At 39.5% G+C, this 24,879-nt stretch overlaps 1 protein-coding gene across 1 annotated transcript in view; it reads right to left on the bottom strand.

The window, feature by feature from the left end:
- The window catches only part of PTAR1 (protein prenyltransferase alpha subunit repeat containing 1), a 30,746-nt gene extending 6,288 nt beyond the window's left edge, over positions 1-24,458 (bottom strand). The window contains exons 1-5 of the mRNA XM_040541317.1: positions 24,274-24,458; positions 19,048-19,217; positions 13,424-13,490; positions 8,670-8,774; positions 5,668-5,881 (exon numbers count right to left, since the gene is read on the bottom strand). Of these exons, the coding sequence (XP_040397251.1) occupies positions 5,668-5,881; positions 8,670-8,774; positions 13,424-13,490; positions 19,048-19,217; positions 24,274-24,359 (642 nt within the window). The 5' untranslated portion in view covers positions 24,360-24,458. The remainder of the gene's footprint in view (positions 1-5,667; positions 5,882-8,669; positions 8,775-13,423; positions 13,491-19,047; positions 19,218-24,273) is intronic.
- Positions 24,459-24,879: the final 421 nt, after the last annotated feature.

Below are 24,879 nucleotides of genomic sequence, written 5' to 3'. Positions count from 1 at the left end.
GAGGTAGGTCTGGAAAAAACAGACCAGCAGCACCTTATAAATCAGCAAACTGAAACACACTTTTAAATAATAGCACTGATAAGGTCCATTACTTGATGAGGATGGTAACCTCACAAATAGAGACATAAGCAAAACAGAGACATTTAATGCCTTCTTCACCTCTGTCTTCAACACCAGTGATGGGCCCTGAGATCCCCAGAGCCCTGAGTTGGAGGATCACAACTGTATTAATGATAAACTTTCAGCCCACCCCAACTTGTGTGGGATTTGCTGCTCCACATGGATGCATATAACTCTATGGGATCCAATGGGATTAATCCCAGGGTACTTAGAGAGATGGCAGATGTCATTGTGAGACCTCTCCCAATTACTTTTTTAATAGTCTTGGGAATCTGGAGAGGTCCCAGTCCCCTCAAAGTCCACTGAGAAAGGCAAGGAAGAAAACCCTGGTAATTAACGGCCTGTCAATCTCACTTCAGTGCCTGGTAAAACGATGGAGAAGATTATTCCGGAAGTTACTGAAAAACATTTCAAAGACAATGCAGTCATTGTAGTGCAGTGAACCCAACACAGGCTTATGAGGGGAAAGTCCTGTTTAATTAATGTAATTTCCTTTTATGACAAGGTTACCCACCTAGTTGACCAAGGGAAGTCAGGAAATGTAGTATTTTGGATTTCAGCAAAGATTTCAGTCCTGTTTCTCACAATAGGCTTCGGGACTAAACGTCCAGCATACAGCTAGACAAGAATATAATACCATGGGTGAACAACTGGCTGACAGGTTGGGCTGAAAGGGTTCTAGTGCATGGGGCTACATCAGGCTGGCAGACGGGCACTAGTAGGGTTCCCCAGGGCTCCGTTCTGGGGCCAGTTCTCTTCAGTGTTTTCATAAATGACTAGCATATAGGACTCAAATACATACCATCAAAGTTTGCAGGTGATATGGAATTAGGAGGAGGTGTTGAATCCCTCCAGGGTGGACAGGCCTTGCAAAGAGATCTTGACTAATTAGAGGGCTGGGCAATCACCAACAATTTGAAGTTTTCCAAGAGCAAGTGGCAGATTCTGCACCTGGGATGGAGCAGCCTTGGTTGTACGTGCAGAGAGGCTGGAGAGCAGCCCCACGGAAAGGGATCTGGGGGTTCTGGTTGGTGGCGAGTTGAACATGGGCCAGCAGTGTGCTCTGGCAGACAAAAGGGCCAACTGTACCCTGGGGTGCATCAGGCACAGCACTGCCAGCTGGTCGAGGGAAGGGATGGTCCTGCTCTGCTCTGCGCTGGTGCAGCCCCACCTTGATCTGTCTGCAGTTTTGGGCGCCACAGTACGAGAAGGACATAAAACTATCAGAGCGCCTCCAAAGGAGGGCTACAAAGATGGTGAAGGGTCTAGAAGGCAAGACGTATGAGAAGCGACTGAGGTCCCTTGGTTTGCTCAGCCCAGAGCAGAGCAGGCTGAGGGGAGGCCTCATGGCGGCCTGCAGCTCCCTCACGAGGGGAGCGGAGGGGCAGGCGCTGAGCTCTGCTCTCTGGGGACAGCGACAGGACCTGAGGGAACGGCATGGAGCTGGGACAGGGGAGGGTCAGGCTGGGTGCTAGGGAAAGGTTCTGCACCCAGAGGGTGGTCGGGCACTGGCACAGGCTCCCCAGGGCAGTGGTCACAGCACTAAGCCTGCCGGAGTTCAAGAAGCCTTTGGACAACACTCTCAGACACGTGGACTGAGTTTTGGGTGGTCCTGTGTGAGGCCAGGAGTTGGATCCTCTTGGGCCCCTTCCAACTCGGGATATTCTATGATTCTATAAAGGTTTGGATTCTATTCCAGGCTTGGAATTCTTAAGGGGGCTAATAGTCCCCATTCCCAGTTCTCCACTTTAAACTTGATTAATTTCTCTCTGTTCAGCTGAACTGAACTTAAGCGATTTAAATTTCTGAACATTAAAAATGTAATATCCTATTAAAAACAACATAAGGTTTAATAGTGATATCAGAAAAATCGGACCAGCCTTCATTCAGCTGCAAATGATACTAGGCACATTATGAAGTGCTTATATCTCAGGTTAATCTGATTAATTTAACTGACACGTTCATGAGCTACAAAGATACCGAGGAACATTATAATTGAATATTTTAATTCCTCGAATAAAGCACAGTAAACAGAATGATCCCTAGCATCATTCCTTATCTGAAACAGAAAATCTTGTTCAGAAAAGCAAGACTGAAGAGCTCTATTAAACCTCTTGAGATCTACAACAAAACTAAGGGTGTTTCTTCCAGGAACATCAGAGTAACAGTGGAAGATGCTTCAAACAACTGGAGGTGTTTTTTTTTTTCTCTCCCAGATGAATTTTAGCTGGGAATTTTTCTTAACAACTCAATTTTCTCCATTTCAACACCAAACAGAGCAACTCGTTTGCCATTCTTTGGAAATAACATTAAAACACCTCCCCCTCCATTCTTGAAAACCTCTTTTATCTTATAGGATAAGCCGAGTACAATGGAATTGGCACCCTGCTCCAGAACAGGACGCACATGCCGACCTTTGCCTCAACCTCTGGGTTTGCACTCCCTCTTACACCCTCCCTGACCCTCTTTCTTTTTTAATGTGCTTACCAACCATAAAATGCAGCTCAAAACTTCCTCCTTGGTCTGGTACACTGGGGAAATGAAAAGGGACTGTGTCTGGGGAAAAAACTTCCTAACAACAACCACATAAATATGTCAGTGTCCTCTCACACTAAAGACAGGCATTTTTGGAGTTCCAGTCATCTAAAGAAAATCCACGGCCTTACTGGGGATGACTACAGGAAAAAATTATTTTGTGTATTTTTCTTTTACTTTTTTTTTTTTTTTTACCTGAACAGTCACTCTCCACCCTCTAATTATGAAGTTGATTATTTCTGTCTAAAGAAAATTAAAATTTGTCCACAGTTCCTGAATAATATCCTATTTTTGTCCTTGCACACTAATGCATCATGATGGGTTTGAATTTTAACAGACTATACTGACACTACTCTCTTACACTTGTTCTCCAACTAATTACACACTCATCTATTACTGGGTGCTTGGAGTTAATGTTTTTCCCCATTAGCTAATTGCACTGTCAAGGGAAAAAACTGAAGTCAAGCTTTCTCCTCCTTTTCTGAGTTATGTATTCCAATACCAGAAAGATAAGATGGGCTTGGAACAATCTGTTCTTGAAAGATCTGAAATGAATATTAATGAAGACTATTCAAATACACTGTAAACTTGCTACTATGGTTCAAGTTCTGCAGGAAAAACGAACTGAGATTTCTATATTCAAACAAAACAGTATTTTTAATGTCTAGTGCAAGAAAAAAGAAACATCCATATTTTGTGAGAAAATCTTCTTAGAGTTTCAAACTTTCCTCTCTAGCATTTCATATATTTTTTCCTCAGCTTGAATTGAGTTTCAGTCTGCAGAATCATTAGGTTTACAAAACCAAAGGTAAAAAAGAAAAAAAAACACCAAACAGCCTCCAGCCCCAAAACCTCCAAAGTTAGCCAACATAAATTCATAAATGATAAACTGTTTTTGCAAAGTATTATTTCAGTGATAATACAACATATACATTATACTTCTGGGAATCTATTTTCTTGTACACTGCATTAAGAACAACCTAATACTACTGGCAAAGTTTTCATCATAGCAGAAATATGGCACTAAATAAAACAGTGACCTCTAACTTGAGGCAATCTTGCAAGAACTAAATGGCTAAAGAACCACAATATCTGTTTTATCTGCTGTTTTTTCAGCACAGTTTCAGCCTCAAATCTCAATGAAATTTATCATTCTTAAAGCACACAACTGGTTGAACATACAAAATGAGACCTCAAGCAAGAAAAAAACTCTACCTTTTAAATCTACATAGATACAAATTTTATCTCAAGATTCTTTGTATCTTTCTTGTTCCACACTTTCCTACTTTTCTTGAATCTGAAACATCTAATGCTAGGCCATCTAAAGAGTGTTGTCTCTGAAGAGAGCATCAGTGTTGCCATGAGAAATACCTAGATTTAATATGGAGATTTTCTCAATGGGTTAAACCCACTTAGATGATCAGCAGCCCTGGTGAAATTTTGCCAAAGGCTATGAAAGCCAGTTGGGCAAAACCAGAGAAAACTATCACTACCTTAGTAACAAGGCTAAACAGAAGACCAATAGGGAAACTGGGATGGCTGCCAAGGCAAATAGAGTTGGGAGTGATCTAACAGATTTAAGCATTTTCCTCCACTGGCACACTTGTGACTTGTCACACAAAACATTGACAACTGCCAATGAATAAAACCACCACAAAAATTCCAACTCTGAGAAGAACTCTAGCAAGATGCAACTATCTGTGTTTATTTCAATTATTAAGGAAAAGCAGGTGCAAAAAACATTTAAGGTTTTAACCCAATCTTTGAACTACTGTCAACTAAAGCATAAAATTACTGAGTCTTCACTAACAGTGCTACCATTTTTTGCCTCCTTCTCCCCCAAGCTTTTAAAAAAGCTATCAAAGATTTACGTGAAAGTGCCTATTTCCTATTATTTCTTTAACCTTAATTTCTAACCTGCAGGCTATCCCAATCCTGTATCACTGATTTTTCCGTACCTATCTTTTCACATCTTACTTGGTAGATGAATAAATTCTGTATTGTCTCCCTCAAGGAGTCTGGAACATACTTGCTATCTACTACTGATCTGACACAGCTATTTTTAAATTTTCTCAGGTGACAATTAACAGGAAACAAGCAAAACAACATCCACTGCTAGCAATAGCTGGCCCATAAGACTTAACAGTAAGAGCTCTACAGACTCAACCTCCTTCTCTAAATTCCTCCCTTACTTCTGCTACAGATTTACAGTAAAATACTGTGAGTGCTGTTAGAAATGCAAATGATGTGTCACTGTATCTGCCTACAATTCAGTCAATTCACCTGTCATTTTATGAACCACAATATTACAAAACCACCCATATAATTTTAGATCGTGTCACATTGAATTAATTCAATTTTCCATAGGTCTCAAAGTTTTAAATACTACCATGTGCTATCAAATATTCACCACCACATAAGACTGCTGGAGCTGGAATGGCCTGATAAGATGCCAAAAGCATAGCTGCCAAAAGATGCTGTTGGAGTTGAACAAACTAGCTATTGGAACTACTATGTGTTCTCTATAATTCCTGCTGTCTTAACTCAATACATCAATATTCTGACCTGACAGAGAAGGAGAGTGAGTGTAGGAAAATAAGACATCATGTTACACTATCAAAATAATATCCATCGTGTGTTGTCTTTTTATTCTATTAGGAAATTTAAGATTAGCGTTATGAAACATTTTTTGTTCCTTCTTTGTTTTAGCTCACGTAGTCCTACCTATCCTCTACGTGCTCACCAACACAAATACCAACAGACGAACAGAACGTTGTACATGGGCAGGAAAAATCTGTTCTTTCTGCAGAGCATAACTTGACTATGCTGGCAAGAAAAATGCAAACCAGTATGTATTGAAATGTTTTGCCTGTTTTTTAAGAACATGCTTAGCTGTCTATACTCACTTAATATGACACTATCCACCCATGTCAGAGGATCTGCTTGGCAAAACAGTTTGTTTTTTTTTTTTAAACAAGGAAATTTAAAACTTTATTCACTATTGCATTATACCTTGACAGTCAGCTTTCCCACATGCTGTAAAACCCAGATGCGATGGGACCAGGCATTGTAGTTACTTGGGTATCTCCCAGCAGCTTCAGAGCAGACATTCATTTCCTCCTGCACTAGTCGATGAATTCTCTCCACAGGTGCTGCTCCCAAGTTTCCTTTATTCACAAGAGTGGGCAAGGAGTTTTCCTGAATTAGATGTTGCAGCACCCATCGTCTGGTTAAACGATGTACAGTGTTAATGATGAGAGACCAATTTTTAGAGAAAAACAATTTTTTGCATTTATATAAATCAATCAAGCTTTTCTGAAATTTCTGTTATCTGAACTATGCTGTAATTAGAGGCTGAATAAGAAAACATAGCAAACACAACCACCTGAACGGCTCCCATACTGAGAACTGTGACTTTATGATCATATTCCAATATAATTTAACTTTAGCTGTATTTGTCTGTTTGCTTACTGTAAGTAGCCATGGCTACCTAGAGCATACCGGAAGAAAACAAAAAGAAACAGCAAATAAGGAAAACAATTCAAGGTCTGCATATGATTTCTCATGAGTTCCTTTCAGAGGCTTGCATAGCACTAAAATAAAGTTTAAAAAATTAGGCAGAAAAATGTGACTCAATAAAGATATTAATTGTGCTTCATGTGCATTTTTTACACTTCTCAGTACTGCACATTGCAAGCAAAATTAGTTTTTGTACATCATCAGCAGAAAGAAAATGCAAAAGACTGAAGGTTTCAGTGGCTATGGGCTTAACTGAAACAAATGTCTTCACTATTGAATAACACATATTTGATCTGAAGTCACTGAGACACATACAGATTCCTAAATGGCTTTTCAATTTTATTTTGGACTGGCTTTAGTACTATTTTTAGATGAGGACTGTATTTTGAGAGGTGTCCTCAATGCTACAGAAAACGTACATTTGCAGTCTCTACAGAGAACTGAAAATGATGGCAGATATTCATGCAGCAGCGTCAAGAGAATGCCAATGAGACCACATGGAAATGAGTGGTCTGGAAAGCTGTACACATTTCAGTTTGTGCAGTGGATTTTTTCTATTTTGTACTGACTCACATCAGTCACAAAAGCAATTAATAATTACTTCATGACAGTGTCAGCTAAAAAAAATAAATAAATTGAGAATTCTCCTTTGCAGTTCCATCATACATAAAATAGCAGCTGTAAAAAAGATAATACTCAGAAAAAAAGAGTAATCCGTTTGCTTTTTGTCTCATTTGAAGACTGTTTATAACATTCTTATTCATTTGTATTTATTTAAACTGTGCCTTTTTCTTAGTTATTTTAAACAAGATTTAAACTATTGGAAGACAATACGAACAATTGTAATCTAAACATTACCATCTACTATTTTTTAACTTCAGTCACCAGATATGCAAGAAATGGGAAAATCTCAATCATTCTCGAAACTACTTTTTTATTCTGAGCAAACACAAGAAAGAACAACCAATTATAACACTAATAAAAATATTCCCAATTTAAGATTGCATTAGAGACAGACATTTTCACTATTTCTAAGATGTAAATAAATACTAAGAACCTCACAACTTAGCTTGTAGTCAAACTTCTGACTTGTTTCATAAGAGTATGTTGGTCCTCATAACGATATGCATGGCACCAAGCTCAGCACTAGTTACATGCTAAAATTAGTTTTCCACTGCTAGCTACCACAGAGGAAGGGCTAAACCATGACAAACTGCAGGGTGTTCTTCCATTATTTCCATGTAGTCCTTTTGCTCCAAACAAAGCAATCAAGCAGCATGAGTAGTTAGAATGAAGATGCTGAAAAGCCATTGAAGGGTAACAAAATTAAAAATCAACACTGCAGAAACTCATTAATGTTGTTGCTAAATCAATACCACTAAGAAATTAACAGAAACTATGTGAGGTAATAATACCCTATAAAGTAAGTAACACCTAGTAATATTCCACGTATTGCATTCTATGTAAACTTCAAGAATTTTGAGCACATCCACTCAAAAAGAAGAGTTTACCAACAACTCCCTCATCCCAAAATCCATGTTATCTTTAAGACTGAAACTTGTATATGTTTTTGATAGAATATGAATCCCCTCATAGGATATTAACTTCACGGTTGTCTCAATACTGGGCATGTGAAATGCAAACATTATGAACTGCTTTCTAATGTTTTCCATTCAAATCTCTTGAAAATTGTGTGTAAAAGAATGAATAAAAATGTAAAAAAAAAAAAAAAAAAAAAAACACAAATACCAAGAAATTTTATCACAAAATCGAGCAATGTGTCTATACTTCACTCAGCTGTGCTACAGGAATTTTACATACACTCAGTCATGACTAAAACGGTTAGCTCCATGTTTCAGTAATTCTGGAGTTACATTTTTCAAAAATGTGGTCTGGTGTCTTAATATTTAGCATAGGTGATTTAATGGCATTGCATAAATTAGAAACGATAAAAACATATTCACCAAACCAAAAAAGACTAGCAAAGAAATGGAAAGTAAGACACCTTTAGTTACAGAGATTAGCTTTTATAGATTCTTCTCTTTCCAAAGTGTCTGTAGACAAACAATAGAGTTATAGGTTGGGGGGCTAGGGGACAGTAACCCACAATGCTCAAATAGTTACTATTGATGGAAATAAAATTCTCAGGATGAGAATTTTAGGTGCTGCAAGACATGATAAACCCTTAGGAAAAATGATCCTATCTCCAAAGCTCATTAAAAATATGCCATATATTGGCATATGATTGTATATTTTGTGTATATCATATTGCATATGATTGTAGTTCTAAGTGTAGAATAACAGAAGCATCTTCAAAAGCTAAAGCACTGAATTTTACAGTGACTGGCTCGAAGAATCTGCTGTATTTCTAGTTGTCCTCTTCCATCTAGCACTCTGCTTAACCCAATCACAGAAGAAAAAAACAAAAGAAAACAAAAAACACCTAGGAAGAGTGTTTAAGTTTGGGGAATCAACAGAAGGCAAGGGAAACAAACCTATGAATCCATGTTTCTGGACTCTTTGGAAACTTGGTTAACGCCAGTTTTCCAAGATGCAAATCTTTAAGTGGATTTAAAGTGCCAGATAGTATTAATTCTTTCCTACAAAAGATAAAATAAATTTGTATGAATAAAAGATGTAATCTGAAAACAAAACACAAATCCCAATAACAAACAGCATGGCATTTTGTTTGCATTAAAGTACAATTTCACTGTCGAATTAAAAGGCTTTGGTGGACTGACCCATTCCGCTTGGCTATATACAGGCACCATTATTCAGCCAGGCCCAACAAAATAAATCCAAATCAAAGAACTTTATCTTAATACATTCAATCTGTTGGTTCTCAATTCTAACAACAACCACCACCAAAAACCACTGAATCAACTGTATTTTTGAGTGTGGCCTCTACCACATTTTCTATTACTAATCAGAAAGCCAAGGAGTTTGGGCTACATGTAATGCCTATTAACAGTAATGTTGCTTTTATCTGCACACTCTAAAAGAGTCTTAATAACATAAGTTGCTTCTTTTTTCTTTGATTCAAGGACTGCCAATAGAGTTACATATATGATGAAATATCTTTCTTGAAATTAGGCCTTTAGATTATTCTGTATATCCGAAAATACAGTCACTCTTCCATACAGCTTCCCTCCCCCTCCCCCCATTTTATTTTCACACACAATTTTTAAATATGTCTCAAGGTACAGTATCACTGATTCCTAAATTTAGAAGGAAGGGAGAAATATTCTGTGTGTGTAAAATATTTTTCAAACTTACCAGAAAGGCAGAAATCACTACATTTACTCATATGTAAAACACCTTCTGGTAAAAAAAAAAAAAAAACGGAATTTGCCCTAACAAAACTTACTGTTCAGCTAACAAAAGCCTTCCCAGAGCACCCTCTGTACAGACATAGCAGAGTGAAAGTCTGTATTTTACCTTTTTTGCCTTCTTTGCACAGAATTCCCTGCTCCACACCCTGTTTGCCTTTCCGGATTTACAACTCTTCCTGCCCTTCTCAAGCATGTTTGTAGACATCACCCTGTCACTGGTTACTCCAAGAACATTAGCCTCCATCTCCTATTCTCCAATCTACTTATTAGATAGCTGCTTTGAAGTTAAGATACGGTAAGATCCAAAATTACCATTTGATTTCAGGAAACATGCCTCTTCCAGAACCTCAGCATGCATAAAGCTGTAGCAATTTTGGCTTTTAGTTCATTTGTTTGTTTTTAAATGACGTTGTTTACCACAATCATATGCATGGCACCAGGTTAAACAAGAGGAGTGCTAGTCAGTGAAGGGCATAGGAAAAGAAAAAAAAAAAGTGGTGGGATGGGAAAGAAATACACTATGAAAACAACTCCTACGTACCAAGCAAAACATCTCTGTGGTGTGAAACATAACATAGAATGGCAACACTCTGGCAGGTGGAAGAACTGGTCTATTATTGCTATGCAAAAGGCAACATTTTGGTAAAAAACATGTATATGGACAGAGAAAGAGCAGTCTAGATCAGTCTAACACTTAAAAAAAAAAAAAAAAGGCAACATGTACAGGTTTAGATTAGCTATGGATTACCAGGACAGCAACCTCCCAGTATATAGACTCCTCATGGGGAAATTGCCCTTTCTATCCTGAAGATTTAACTGTAAATAAATAGTCTCAAACGTATTTACAAACGTATTTACTCTTAAATTTGTTCTGAGTTTTACAAAGTTGAGGAACATCACAGGCAAGATTTAATTTTTCTGCTGTGGTAGAAAAACAGTTTTTAGCTTCACAGATTTACATTCAGTAGATACCCTCATTCATAAGTAAGGGACTTCAACCATACGTATGACTAAGGTATTATAAACTCCAAATAAACCTCTTTCAGTCTCTTTAAGCAAATGTCAAATTTAGGATATACAACTTCCAGCTCACTTTTTGCCCCATGAACCATTGTTAGTTCTTCAACCTCCAGAATTCTAGCTCCCGTAAGAGATAAACTGAAATGCTCTTCACTTGCCTCATGTTTTAATGACATCTTTGAAGTCACTGATATCTCATGGGAAAATATTTGAACTTTCAGAGCTTCTTGTTATCTGATGCCTTTTGACATTTGATCAATCATACATGTAAGCAACGATATCAACAACAATGATGCCTATGACAATTTCCTTCGTAATAACTTACATAATGATTTTGGTCATAGTAGCCTGAAAGATTTTTCAACTTCTAAAAACATAAAATGAGTTATGATTAGTAACTGCAAATGCCTCGTTGCTCATTCTGTATGACAGGAATTTCCCTATGAGTTCTAAGAAATGACACATCTCCTATTCTTTATCATGCGTTCCTACACCACACAATTGGCTCTTGATCAGTTCTCCCTGCTTAGGTTATAGGCTCTGCCATTCTGTAGCTTCCCAGTTTCTTCTAACAATAAATAAAACTAATAAATAAATAAAAGACTAACCTGTGCAGGCACATTACACTGTTTAGAATAGCTCCGAAGTCAAGACAGACATATTATATTACCTGTTCCTAGCAGATAGCATATTTAAAGTTTTATGTTCTCCTGTCCTTCACTAATGACATACAACTTTCTATGATGGTCATTTGAGCTCAAATACTCATTAGCCTTCCACATCACCACTTCTCTTCTTGCTCTGCGAAGTCCTATCTCCTCTCCAAGGAAGAGATTTCCTTTTCCTACTCTCAAACAACCACATTCTCTCCCCATTCAATGCTGTTGGGTCAATCACTACCTCTGAAGCTCTCAGCAGAGAATACAATGTAAGAAACATGGATTATCTCAGCCTAAAATGATAAAGTTATTAGACTGTACACAAAGTACTCTGCGGAATGGGCTGCTATTCAGTAAATAACTCTTATTCTTTTTATTTTAGGCTTCTCCGAATCTATGATGCTTTTTTTCCTCTCCAAATAAAACAGGGAATTTGTGTGTCAAGAGCATATGATGAATCTGGCACAAAAAACATCCTCTGCAAGATGAAAACAATCATCCCACTGCTGATCCATCATGTTCTGCAAGCAGAGTGCAAGTCCCACACAATTAGTTCCCAGCTTATAATAATCCACAGTACAAATTTATCTCCGGTATCTGTGCAGAACATAGCCTGTCTTCTACTCTGTGACTGCATATATCATCCATGTCTGTCTGCCTTGATCTGTAGCGTGCTGAAATAGGAATTACACAGCATAGTAGGGAGGCTGAAGTGTTGTGCTTTGGCTTGGGTTGTGCCATCGAGTGCCTACCGTTTGAAAGGGCCAATGCCCAGCAGCAGCCTAAACCAAGGAAGGTTTATATTCAGCACATCAGAACCTCATCTAGAGCACTCAGAGGCAAATTCCTTAGCTACTGAATGGCTGGTATGACATCAGCTTCTCTCCGAATGTGACACAGTGCTTCAAAGACAAACCACTAACCAGGCCACCCCACCAAAAATTAGGGGAGCACAGACATCCTCTCAAGTTTTTTGCACACTGTGCTAAACCATAAAGGCCATAAAAGAGATGATCTTCATCTACATTCCTTAACATCGTTATTCCATTTGCAATTTTAAACTACCCCTCTCATGTATGTACAAACTCTTTCAGCTATCAGGCAGAAAAAAAAATGCACTGACTGTTAAGGATGGACACATTTGCATCAAAAAAAAAGACAAAGCAAAAACCTGAATTCAGTTTTATATTCAAGATTACATTACTCTAATAGCTCTAGTGTTTATACATGCTGATAATTCCATTTTGCTACTTGAAAGCTACTTGGGGGTATACATTTTCAAGACACTAAGCCCTTTGCTACCACTTCCACCTGCCTTTCTTACACCCAAGATGCTAGAGAGTTACAGATCCCAGCAGAATCCTTCAGAACTGTATCATCAATTAAAAAAAAAAATCTGAATTTGTAATATATAGGGCTGACAGCAACCCACAGCCATCGCTTTTCTAGGTCATTTCGTTCATTTTTTTCCTACTGAAATTAAACTACTACTTTGTTTAACTACAAAGAGCGTTTCTGGTTTTGTTTTTTTGTTTTAAACAAGAGCCCTCCTGGACATTAACAACTTCCTGCCAGCCCTCTAACCACTCTTAAACTATTCCTTTTAGACTGCGTCATATCTTACCTGGGATGCAGAAGAATATTCCCCCACCTGCAGGATTTACACAAAATGATCTGCTTCACAACGCTATGAATACAACTTCCTCCCCTTCTCTTGCAGTATATATCTATTAAGGGCTATTCAGCTTTGATGAGCTGCACTGGTAATGGTAGGAAATTGAACAGTTAGCTCAGAAGGACTCAGGTATAATATTGAACGAATGGTAAAATGGGAACAATGAAATCAGACAGCAAACATCAGTTGGGCGCTATGCGATTCAGCAAAAAGGATATGTCCATCTCAAGTTTACAACTCAGTTGAAGCCCGCCTCAACTGATGGACAAAAAGAGAAGCAGCAGTTCAAATGGGACTTCCATCCAAAAAAAAAAAAAAGGGCCTAACTCCTGTATTCACATGCAGCAGCATAAACTTTGTCTGCATGAAAAAAACAAAAACGAAAACCAGTATGAAATTACCTGTGAGGTATACAGGATAAAAGAGATGTTCAACATTCCTTCAGCACTCCTTAGCTGAGAAGCTGTTGCTGTGTCATTAATTACCACTTAAAGCAGACCTTATGGCTGACTTGCATATTAAGGCCCAGGTCGTTCTAATGTCATTTGCTCAGGGCAACCTACCTCACGTTCCAAGCCGTGGTGAAGTCTGGGTTCAGTAGCAGCAGCGTACACGTGATATCTATCAGCTCTAAAATGAGTTTAGGAAAAAAAAAAAAAAAACACAAAAATTAGCAATGGTTCACAAAGAGCAGTGATCTCTCTGAAATCCCTTCGCCCCCACCCATCCTTAATGTCTCCCCTCCCATGGCTGCTGTATCTATGGATGCCTGCCTCTGCAAAACACTGCTATATCTCATTCCAGAAAAAATGACAATTTAAGAGGGAGCAAAATCAGCCATATCTTCCCTTTTGGCTATTTGAAATAATGGACTTCTATATTGTTAACTACTCTTATCTAAGAAGTCTGCAGCTGGAAATTTCTGACTGCTACCTGTCTATCTAACTAGATAGATGGTATACATACAAATGGATAGATAGATATACAATATATCTATATAGAGATATAAATAACTAGATAGATTCAAACACATCATATGCTCTCCGAGATGGACAGGAAAATTACTTAATTTATATTTTAACCAAGATGTTTCTCAGAGAGGTCAGTTGTTATTTGTGTGAAAAAGTAGAATATGTTTGTTTATAACTGCATACCTACTTGTTCACTTATGTCTGACAGAGCAAATTTGTGCTCCTCATGATGCTCCTACCTATAATGTTATATATTTATATATATATTATATATAAGTTATATATATATACAGATATTTGTATATATATATGTTATGCAAGCAAAAAAAAGTCCTCTTTAGTGCACTGTGACAATTTTGAACTGAGCTGTTATGGTGATATTTTAAAAATTACCTCAAAGAATTATGCTGAATTGTTTTTTTCAGGTTTCTTTTTTTTTTGCCTTTTTTTTTTTTGCCCTTAATGAAATTTTTTTGTTTAAAGACCTGTTTGTTGCTGGGGTATGAAACGCATCTAAGATGTGCAAACACTTTTCTTAATATGATGCCTAAATGTACACAGCTTTTTCTTTGACTTATTCAACCTCTGAGACAGTAAAGTACTTCAACACCTATTTAACACCTATTTAATTTTACACGGATAAATTGCAGGCGTCCACAATAAAATATTCAGGATTACTCACATATGTAAAATTTAGCACCTAGTAAGTGTTTTGCTGGCTATGGTTTTAACTGTACACTCAAAAAGTCGCATTGGCAACACTCGGCAAATCAAAAGCAAATGTGTAAAAAGAAATATGAAGTAAAGTTGTGAGCTGTGGTTGTTTCATTTACACTTTCCATTTAACCTTCTTAATATACTAGCAGTTATTCTACCTTTTACGGAAGTCTATAGATTGTACGTGTCATCAATAAACACAATTAAACACTAATTATTCTGTTATTATTACCTCGAGTCATAAACAATACAAACATATAGAAAACTTCCTGCCTTTCAAAATGCAACGGGCCAACAGCTAATAATCACTTCTCACTATGTTATGCAAGGTAACATAAATCTTCTTTATGTCAAATTCACATACCTACTATAGGGCAATTGAGAGTTTCTTGAAGGAACAAATCCAGCAATTACCACCTTTGCTGCTAAACACAAACCAACACTAAAAACAGAAAATGATTCTCCTTTATTTAAGTAACTGCATCGTTACCCCATTCAACCAACCTTCTCTCCAACTGGTGTTTATTAAAAACAACAACACAAACACAAAAGAAGGAACCCCACACAAAATTTTAGTATTTGCTTTTCCCCTAGACAAGAGGGCCACATCCATCTTAGTCTTGCTTTCTTATATTTAAACTAAACTGCCAGCAAATTGCTGGCTTAGTACAATTTTTAAAACATATTGTGAAGAGTTTCAACCACCAAATCTAGGTTGACTGACACTTATCATGCATTTCATTTTCAGCTGCTTATCACTTTGCAAACAAGTCTGCAGGCTGTATCTAAAGGGTCCAATGCTTCTGCTCAATCACAGAAGCATCAAGGCACCAGGACTGCGCAATAATAAAGGAGATCTGCCTTCAGGACCTTTTTTATTTGCTATAGAAGGAAAAGGTATTTGCTATAGAAGTGAAAGGTAAATGGGACTGCAAAATGCAGGATAAAATGAAATGGAGAGAAACAACAGAGTACTGTGACAAAGAACGTTATAGACAACACAGAGCTGCTGAACTTAGACATTAAAAATCTGAACTTTTGAGTGTTGAATTTTATTAATTGTTTCAGTAATTATTAGGTACCATCATTATATAGTCTATGACAGATAGGATATGTTAAACGAAATGTATTACAGCCTGTATCGATCTTTCAAATTCTTTTTAGAAACAGTTTTCAGAGACTACATAACTCCACGTAGAAGAATATAGTTTGTTTGTCCTACAGTCGTGATTTCCCATTAATGTGACTATTCTGGTATTGCCCAAGTTTTGAAACGGCACCAAGACATGCACAATTTAAGCACTAGCTTATCTACCATTTTGCCTGTTTTACAGAAGTGTTTGAAAAAAAAAATAAAAAAATCACTGTATCCTGAACATAATCACAGGAAAGAAGCATACCAAAGGAAAATCTCCAAGCAATAACCATTTCTTTCAGTCCAATTTACTTTGACGTTTTCTGTAACAAACAGCACATGTAGATTTCACGAAATATGAATTCTGAGCTAGAGATTTCAAATGACACAATTTTAGCAACCTCTAAGTTTTTCCATGCAATGTCATGTGACAGATCTGGCACACATAGGTAGTAGTTGCCAGATAGTTCTCTTTGTGTCAATAACAAAAATCAACATGTCTTTTATTTAAAATTTTTAAAGCACTTTCTGCTTGATACATTTTAATCAAAATACAGCATCACAGATGCTCACAAAATAGGTATCATTCTATACATTAAAAGTTTCCTCAGATGCAAGAGGGCAAGAATGACTGTATATTTTTAGCTTGTTTTCTTTTCAAATATGACTGTATCCAGATTTTTATTTTTGTACGTGTATCACACTAATGCGCTTTTCAGAAGAAAAAAGGATTCCACTGTTTTAGAAGAAAAGAAATTAGAAGAATTTAGAAGAAGAAAAAAATCCACTGTTATAGAAGTGGAAATGCAGGTTTATGGGAAGTAAGGATATTCTGGGAATATGCACAATGATACTCTGCATGAAGAGAAGATGTGTAACAATTTCAGCCAACTGTCTTGTTGTCATACACAAATAATATACATACATATATTAAAACAATTTGGAGAAAGGATAAAAACATATTATGAAATTGGGGCTTCTAAACTAGAACAATAGCAAGAAGTAATCTTGATCCTGGATCCCAAGAAACCTTCAAGCTTTCAAAAGAAGCCATGATGAAATTAAAAATCTCTCAGTAAGTTATTAAGGACTGATTATAAAGAACTGGCTTCTTCTAGGATCCTGCCAGAAGAATATCAGATGAAATCGTTAGCATTCATGAAGACACATAGTCCACAAAGTGATTATATGAAGGTGCTTTTATTAGGCGACGGAAGTTAGGGGCATGCCTGCCCAAATCTAACTTCGTCTGATTTGTTCACTCAGTTCTCTTTTATCTCCTAAAATATTACATATGCATTAACTTTTACAACACATCTATGCATATTCATTTCCTAGCTCTGCCTAGCCCCGCTTCATATGCTAATTATCTTATCAGTCCTTCTGCGCTCGCTATCACTCTCTGGTGGTCGTCCGGGTGGTCGTTGGGATGAAGTAAGATGTCTTCATCAGAGTTGAACTTTTTTTACCTTTTCTTCTTATGCATGCTCTCTGGGCCCTTGGTCTCAGTCCAAACCGTAAGGTTGGTTTGATCCAGTTCCCAGGGTCCGAGGGGCCCCTGTTATCTAGATGTCTTGCAATTTAGCATTCTTTTAGTCCTCCTCCTTACTCCTCATCATGAATCAGTGCATTCTCTCATGCTATCTTCACACATATATTTTGTATCTTCCAAGCGCAGCCCAGGCACAGTACATCGCAAATGTAACATATATTAAGCAATATTCATAGGATAAATGTGTATTTCATCTTCTATTACCAACAAAATCATACACCTTAATCAGGACTCTGTTCTTCTTCTTTGTTCTATCTAAAATGGCTTATGGTAATTCAAACAATACAGAAGAGGTAATAGGAGACTGTATTTGCAATCACGGTTTATTACAAATATCAATAGAATACGCAATTGAGTTTGCAGCAGCAATAAATCTATACTTTTACTACATTCAAAAGAAAACAACTACCTTGCCAAATTCTCACTATGAAGTCTTACCTACGAAAAAAGAATTCAGAGGGAAATCCTTGAGGATATTACATTTCAAATGTATAGAAAAGGTAACGTCTCTTGATATAGTATACCTACTTAACCTATGTTAAAAACAATTATGTAGGTCTGTCTGGGAAAGACTTCTGCCTTCATTTCCTCCACCATTGCAGTTCAGTTTCCACTAGAATTTCCTATCAAATGTGATACTCTTTTAAGGGTACAGCATGCTAAATGCTGTAAGCTGTACATTGCTTCTAAGCATGCTACTAACAAGGTGAGGTCCTGATCATGTTTTACAGGAGTTACTCAGAAGACGTGAAAATACTGTCGGTCATCTCTTCTCAAACATGTGACATTGGCTTTCATAATTAAAGAAACAAAGGAGAAGGGAGTTACTCTTCAAAGGAAGAAAATCAAACAAGATTCAATAGACAAACAGGCACTTATCTAAACTTCACAGTGCTCCAGTATTTTCTGATGCGTAACTTTATGACCTGTGTTTTGAGAGAAGAGATTCTGAGATGCTTCAACCGTGAGGAAAGTAGGAACGCTTTCTGAACAGTCAGAACACCCTTGCCATTCCTGCTGGACAGACAGGATTGCACCAGACAGACGGTGTCACCACAAGAAAGCACAAGAACCTGCCTAAAAGGAGCAGTGTGCCAGTAAATTTGAATCCAACTGAGAGAAGCATACAGGAAGAAAAATTTTTAAGCTGTCTGCCATTTAGAAGAGATCTAAAGCCATAAGCAGAAAAATTAGTTTCCTAAGCTACAGTCACCCTTTTTCATTCTTGTTTTAAACAGAATAAGTTACTTTGTAGAGTCATACATCCCATGTCACACTTGTTTATAATTCTTAAAAAAAAAAAATAGAAAAAAAACACTACATTCAAAATAGACAATACATACAAAAGTACTTTTCATGAAAGTAAAACATATTAAAAAACAGAACAACAACAACAAAAAAAGAAAAAGGGAATAGAGTTTTACAATTACCAAGTTGTTTGGACACATGATTCCTGGTACCCCTAAGTCCAAAAAACATCGCACTTCTTTCTTACTTCAAATCCACACATCTCCATAACTGCCCTTCTGTCTCAGGGCATAATTCCTTCTGTACACAGAAATGGGAATAACTCACTTCCCTCTAAACCTTCCAGTGTGGCAAGAGAGGAAGGATTTGTATTTTCAACCAAGCAACAATACAACTTGTTTGTGTCGCCATGAAGCACAACATAAAGCCTGAGAGCTGCACTCAGTTCTTTCAGAACACGTTAAACTGCCTTCAAGAAGGGGCAGTGTAGCGTCCAAAAAAAGGTAAATAAAAAATGTGTGTTAAGAATCAGGTAAGATACTATTCTCCAATTGGGTAACTTACCATCTTTGTTCAGCCATTGTTTTCTTTGTCTGTAGAGTAGAAGTTTATTGTGGACATATGGCAAAAGAAACTTGACACACCAGCTCTCCACACCAAGCTTGTTTTCTACCAGGACTATAGGGCTCCGGTTATATCTGGCTTCAGGACAGGGTATTAATCCAATCTCATCTCTTAAAAAAAAATAAAAAAAAAAAAAAAAAAACAGAAAGAAATATAATTAAACTTAGTTCCAGTATTTGTCAATTATTTTTCTCAAAAAGCAGTGCTTCCTGCCCGTTCATCACCTTTTTCCCTGATATTACCGAAGTCTGTGCTCATTATTCTCAACTCACCCTCCTGTTTCTTCCTAGACTTCAGGTATGATAAAATGTGTTTTGAGAAAGACATCCTCTGCACAATTATGTAGCAAATTAACTCAGTAAATAAATGATTCAAACATGTTTTAAAGTGCGAATAAAGATTTAAGTTGAGGGGGGAAAGAAAAAAAGCCTAAACGTATTTTATCACCACACAATTTATTTAGACACAATATAAAAGCTAGCTGTGGTTTTGGTTAAGAGCCTCTACAAAATTTTATTTTAGCTCCCCAGTGCTGTAGCAACAGAAAAACAGGGACATTTTAAGACATGCTGAACAGCCTCAATGTAATAACCATGACTGCATGAACAAGAACGAATTCAAAATCTTTAAAATGCTATCTAGGAAGATTCCTTCTGGTGATTCTCACTTTTCTGAACGCACTCAGAAAAGCTATACTAGGTTTTCCCAAAAATCTTGAATGGGCAAGGTCCCTGCTTCGTATTTTCACATTACCAACATTAACCAAGCCTCTAGAAAAAAAAAATCAAATAAATAAAACATGGCCACAAAAATTCATACCAGCAAACACAGCAGCAGTATCTAAAGCTTTTTAGTTTCAAGGGGCAACATTTTTTTCCATTTTTCCTCAGCTTTTAGCATACATGGGTGTTGGAAGAGTGGCTTTAACAGCTTCTTAAAAACAAACAGACTGTCAATTTTTCACACTCACCTGGACCGAAAGCAACATTATTTTATACTTGCTATTATGAACGATTTCACCATTATGCCCTGTTTCACAGGAAAATGTCTGTTGCTGAGAAGGGAGCTCCTCAGGTCTCAGACAGGAAAAAAAAATCTGCTGTAGTTTTCAGAACCACCTTAAATTTTCTCAGTACAAGGCCTACAGATAAGCTCCAACCCTGTAACCTTAACTCAGTTACCTTAAACTAATTTTGTTACTGGATAATCTGAATGCACTGATTTAGTTCAGTGTCTAAAAGCAAAAGTGACACCACGTGCTTGTTAAAGAACAAGTGTATCTGCTTTTTCAGAAAACTGATTTATTCTGTCAGACTGCAACAAGCCACAAAGAGCACATATAACCTGAGGGAAGACATCCCCAAATAGCTTGGCTCTGTCTCCAAATGCACAGCCAGGTCCCCTACCCACCTCTTGTCACCTAGGAACAGAAGAGGAAAACTATATTTTACTACCCACTACACCGTAAGCAGTAAATATCAAAAGGAAGATTTTCATGCTTGCTGCTCCACTGAAAAAACAAGTTAAGCTTTTCACAAAGCTAGTCAGATTAGACCTACAATGTCATTCCAGACTGCTGCTTTCAAGAAGGTGCCTTATAGACTGAAGTTGGTACTTCCTGCTGGCTCCATTTCATTTATGAATCTTAAACCTAGTCCTTGGCCAAACTTTGTCTGGCCTTGCATACTGGGACATACAGGGCCTCAGCTACAAGAAAGATAGTTACCTGCAGCTTTGCTAATTAATTCTGTGAATAACCAATAAAATTTACCAGCTGATGCCTATAGAGAGTACACCAAAGGTAAACAGCAAGGGGAAAAAACAAAAACAAAAACCAAAGAGAACCACACACCCACACCTTCTGTTCTTACCAAGCAAAAAAGGTCTGATTTGGGAAAGCTAAATTTCACAACACTGCGTTGAAGATGCCACGATGACAGATAGGTAGGGTTTGCACGGAGCTGACAAGCCAAACACCCCAACTCTGGGGTCATGCTCAGCAAGCCAAGAGGCAGGGGACCATACCATGGCACAATGAAAATCATGAAGATACAATGCAACACAAGAAATGGTGTGTCTGGTAACTGCTCAGTTTTCCCAAGATGCAAATCAGGACTTGTCATCTGGTAGAGATGTTGTCTACAACACCCTGGTATGGCTTCTGATGACCCGGGTGGTTCAGAAACCATATGTGGCATTCGGTTCCTGAGAAGGAACAGAATTTATACTTTAAAATACCAGAAGAACAGATTTATCCACATCAGGGTGCCTAACTTACGGCCAAAACAATTCATACAAACCACCACCTATTCCAGCTGGCTGCTCCTGAAGGCCCCTCTGGTCTGCAAAAGGAGCAAGTTACAGGGCAGGCTGTTCATTTTGTCAGTCCAACAGATACTGCTTGAGAACACCTGCAGCCTTTGCTCCATCGCAAACCCCAAAAAAAGCTTCTGCAGCAGGACTCACGTGCAGGCACCAGTCACCCAATTAGCGCTTGTAAAAGTAAATGACTGAAATACCCTTAATCTTCTGCAGACAGCCTCCGGTCACAGAATCGTAGGATCATCCAGGTTGGAAAAGAACTTAAAGATCCTCAGATCCAACCAACAGCTCCTTCTGGGGTTGCTGTGACCCCAGAGCATGACCTGGCACTTACCCCTGCTGAATGCAGCCATCGATCCGGCCCAGGCGTGGGCACAACTCGCTCATATTGACATGACGGCACAAACCAGCTGCAGGACAGAGGATGCCCACATTTAGGTCAAGATACAAGCTGCTCACAATACTGAAGGAAACAGCAATCGAGGGCTCCTGTTCTTTGCTAGCACCTGAAGCACCACCTACTGTGAAAGTAATATTTCACTCCCTAGATTCCCTGGTTTTCCATTATTGTCTGTTGAATTTTATGATGGTTTTTTTGGTGTGCATGGATTTATTTTCCTAAGAGCAAGTACTATGGTCATGCTCCAAAAACCGCATGAACTACCTTTGGATTTACAGGTGATCAATGTATCACAGTAACTCACATGCCTAAAACACACAATGGAAGCTGCTAGAACTCAGTGGACGATTTAACTGAGGTTGTCACTGAAGGCCTCAGTCATTACAGAGCTTCTTCAACCTGCATCGAGCCTGGAGAAGTTAGGTGCAACCATCTGCTGAGCTCTGCCAGCAGCAAGACAAATTTCGTATCAGTAAGGACTTAACAAAGTAAGTTTCTTTCTCAGTCCCCAGCAGAGAAATTTGCAATCATACCAAAAGATGCCTTGATTTAGAGTTTCAATCTAATAAAGTGAAGTGTGTTTTTTAAACAAACACAGTAAGAACGTGGTGAATTGAGACAGAAAAAGTGATCTGAGCTAAAGTGATATAAATCATTGTCAGCAAACTAAAAAGCATCCTCAGATTTCACACACAAATGTTGGGCTACCATCTAAGAGTTCAGCTTTCCAATTACACCCATAAAACTCACGTACTTTTTTGACAAGCGAATCTTATATTCTGTTTGACCTCACATGCAGAGAAAAGCAAAGTTCAAAAAGAAGACATGCACTGATCTGTTCAGTGTTAGCAATCCATCAGTTCCAGTGGGACAACTCATGCCAATGATTTTATTGGAACCTATGCTTGTACAGACTGGGTAAAAGTATCTTCCAGTAAACTTCATAGCCTTATGAAAGGTTGCTCCAAATCTAATTCAAAACAAATAAATAAAAGAGAAAGAACAATGTTCTAGTTAGCCCCAAATTTATTTTTTACATGCTTTTATTGTTGACCAGAGACAACACGCCCTTTAAACCCTAGAAAACGGGGAGCCTGCCAGAACAAAGCATCCATTCCAACAGAAGCAATGGGGGCAAGTGAACAAATAGTCAAAGACATGGGACAACAAATGCCGTAATAGCAATTAGAGTCGGGGACAAAAGTATGAGGTCCTAAACGAACACTGTGCACTGGGCAAGCCACTTATTTTTTGTGGAGCCAGATCTAAAGAATTCAAAGCTGGATCTGTGACACAAACGGGACACTCAGTTGAAGACGATAATGTTTGACAGGGACTGCAAAGGATCACGACCGTCTCCGCCCACAGGAGGAAGGCAGGGTGTCAGATCTATGAGAACGCCTGACCATCGGGGCTGCAACCCGCTGCTCCACAGGCAGAAGGCCTGGAGCCAAAGGCCTGGAGCCTGTTTTATCCACACGGGTGCTGTGGCCCAGAAACCTGGCAGGCTGAATTCCCCCTGCTCCTCCTCAGGTGAGCGGTACACCAGCCCATGCTTCCTCACTCCAAGCATGACACAGCGCATCGGTCTCGGTGCACATGACTCTTGTAACCTACTTTCATCCCCTGGATTGTATGAAAGAAAACAGCAACAGCAGCATATTCTTCCAAAACACGGTCTCCGAGTTTGCCATCGCTAAAGAATTTTGGAGAACGAGTAGGGACTAAAAAGGCTCACAGCGTTCATTCACAAACACTGTCTGTTTACAGCATATTACGGCTCACAACCTAAAAATGAAACTCCATGGCAAAACGCAGTTCTTTTTTAGGCAGCACCCATATGCTGTATTTTAAAAGCTGGCCACCTACCCAAGTGGTTAGCTACTTTTAGAGAAGCGTGAGGATGCTCGTCCTGATCCTCTCCCTCGAGCAAATTAAAAAAGCACACGCAGGGCTCCTAAATAACTGCTCGGCGTGCCATTTTCTGGGGCAGACTAACAGGCCGCCACCCCAGGGACTGCAGCCCTTTCTTCACACACACGTCGGAGTCACGAAGCTGCTCCCCGCGATCTGCTGTCTCACTTGCCGTAGCTAACATGGAGGCTGGCCGGGCAGAAAGTCGCTCCCCTTACACGCCGTGTGTCTCGAAACAAAGGACGGGAGGGGAAGCCGGGGTGGGAGAGGCACCTCAGCCGGGGGCTCGGGGCTGCCACCACCTTAACCGGGGGCTCGGGGCTGGCTCCGCATGAGCCGGGCTCGCACTGCCGGCCCCGCCGTGCCGAGAACCGCCCGCTGAGCACACCCGGCCCTCCCCGGGCAGCCCGGCCACAGGCAGCCGCGGCGGCTCCCCCGGAGCCGGGAGGGCAGCACCGGACCCTCCGCGGCCCCGTCCCCGTCCCCAGCCCCGTCCCCGTGCCCGTGCCCGTCCCGGCGGCGCCGCTCACATGTGCGGGTTCCGCGCGAAGGCGTTGCGGATGTCCTTCACCACCCGCTGCACCAGCACCGCCACCTCCTCCGGCGACTCGGCCATCTTCCGCCTCCGCCGCCGAGCCCAGCCGAGCCGAGCCGGGCCGTGCCGGGCCGCGCCGAGCCGAGCCGAGCTCTTCCGGGTCGGCCGGCAACGCGGGGCCTCCGTGCGGCTGGGGCGGCCCCGGCTCGGCGCCCCCCGGCGGCCGGTGGCGGCGGAGGGGCCGGCGCCGCCCTGAGGGACCCGGCTCGGCTGGGCCCCGGCCGCTGAGGCGGCGCCGGCGGGTCCGTGGCCGCGTCCTTTTCGGCCGGGGGCACGAAGCGTGAAGAACAGATTGTAACTGAAACGTAACTGAGGTGTCTGATGGTTGTGTGAAAAATGTCTTAGCTGCGGTATTTTATTGTTTGAAAAATAATGCCTTGCTCCGCAACAAGTCGTTTTACAAAACACTAGCTGTGCGTTATTTAAGTTCTCTCTCATTTTCAAGCTTGCTCCGTCCTCACCATCATCTGCACCACCGCCAGGAGGGCCTGGCACTGTATGCCCTTCTCCGGGGCAAAAAAAGAGGAGGGAAAGACTCCGT

This window comes from Cygnus olor, chromosome Z, assembly GCF_009769625.2.
Source record: "Cygnus olor isolate bCygOlo1 chromosome Z, bCygOlo1.pri.v2, whole genome shotgun sequence".
In the NCBI taxonomy this organism is placed as follows: Eukaryota; Metazoa; Chordata; class Aves; order Anseriformes; family Anatidae; genus Cygnus; species Cygnus olor.
The sequence above is the reverse complement of the archived record's forward strand: the minus strand, read 5'-3'. Positions and strand labels throughout refer to the sequence as shown.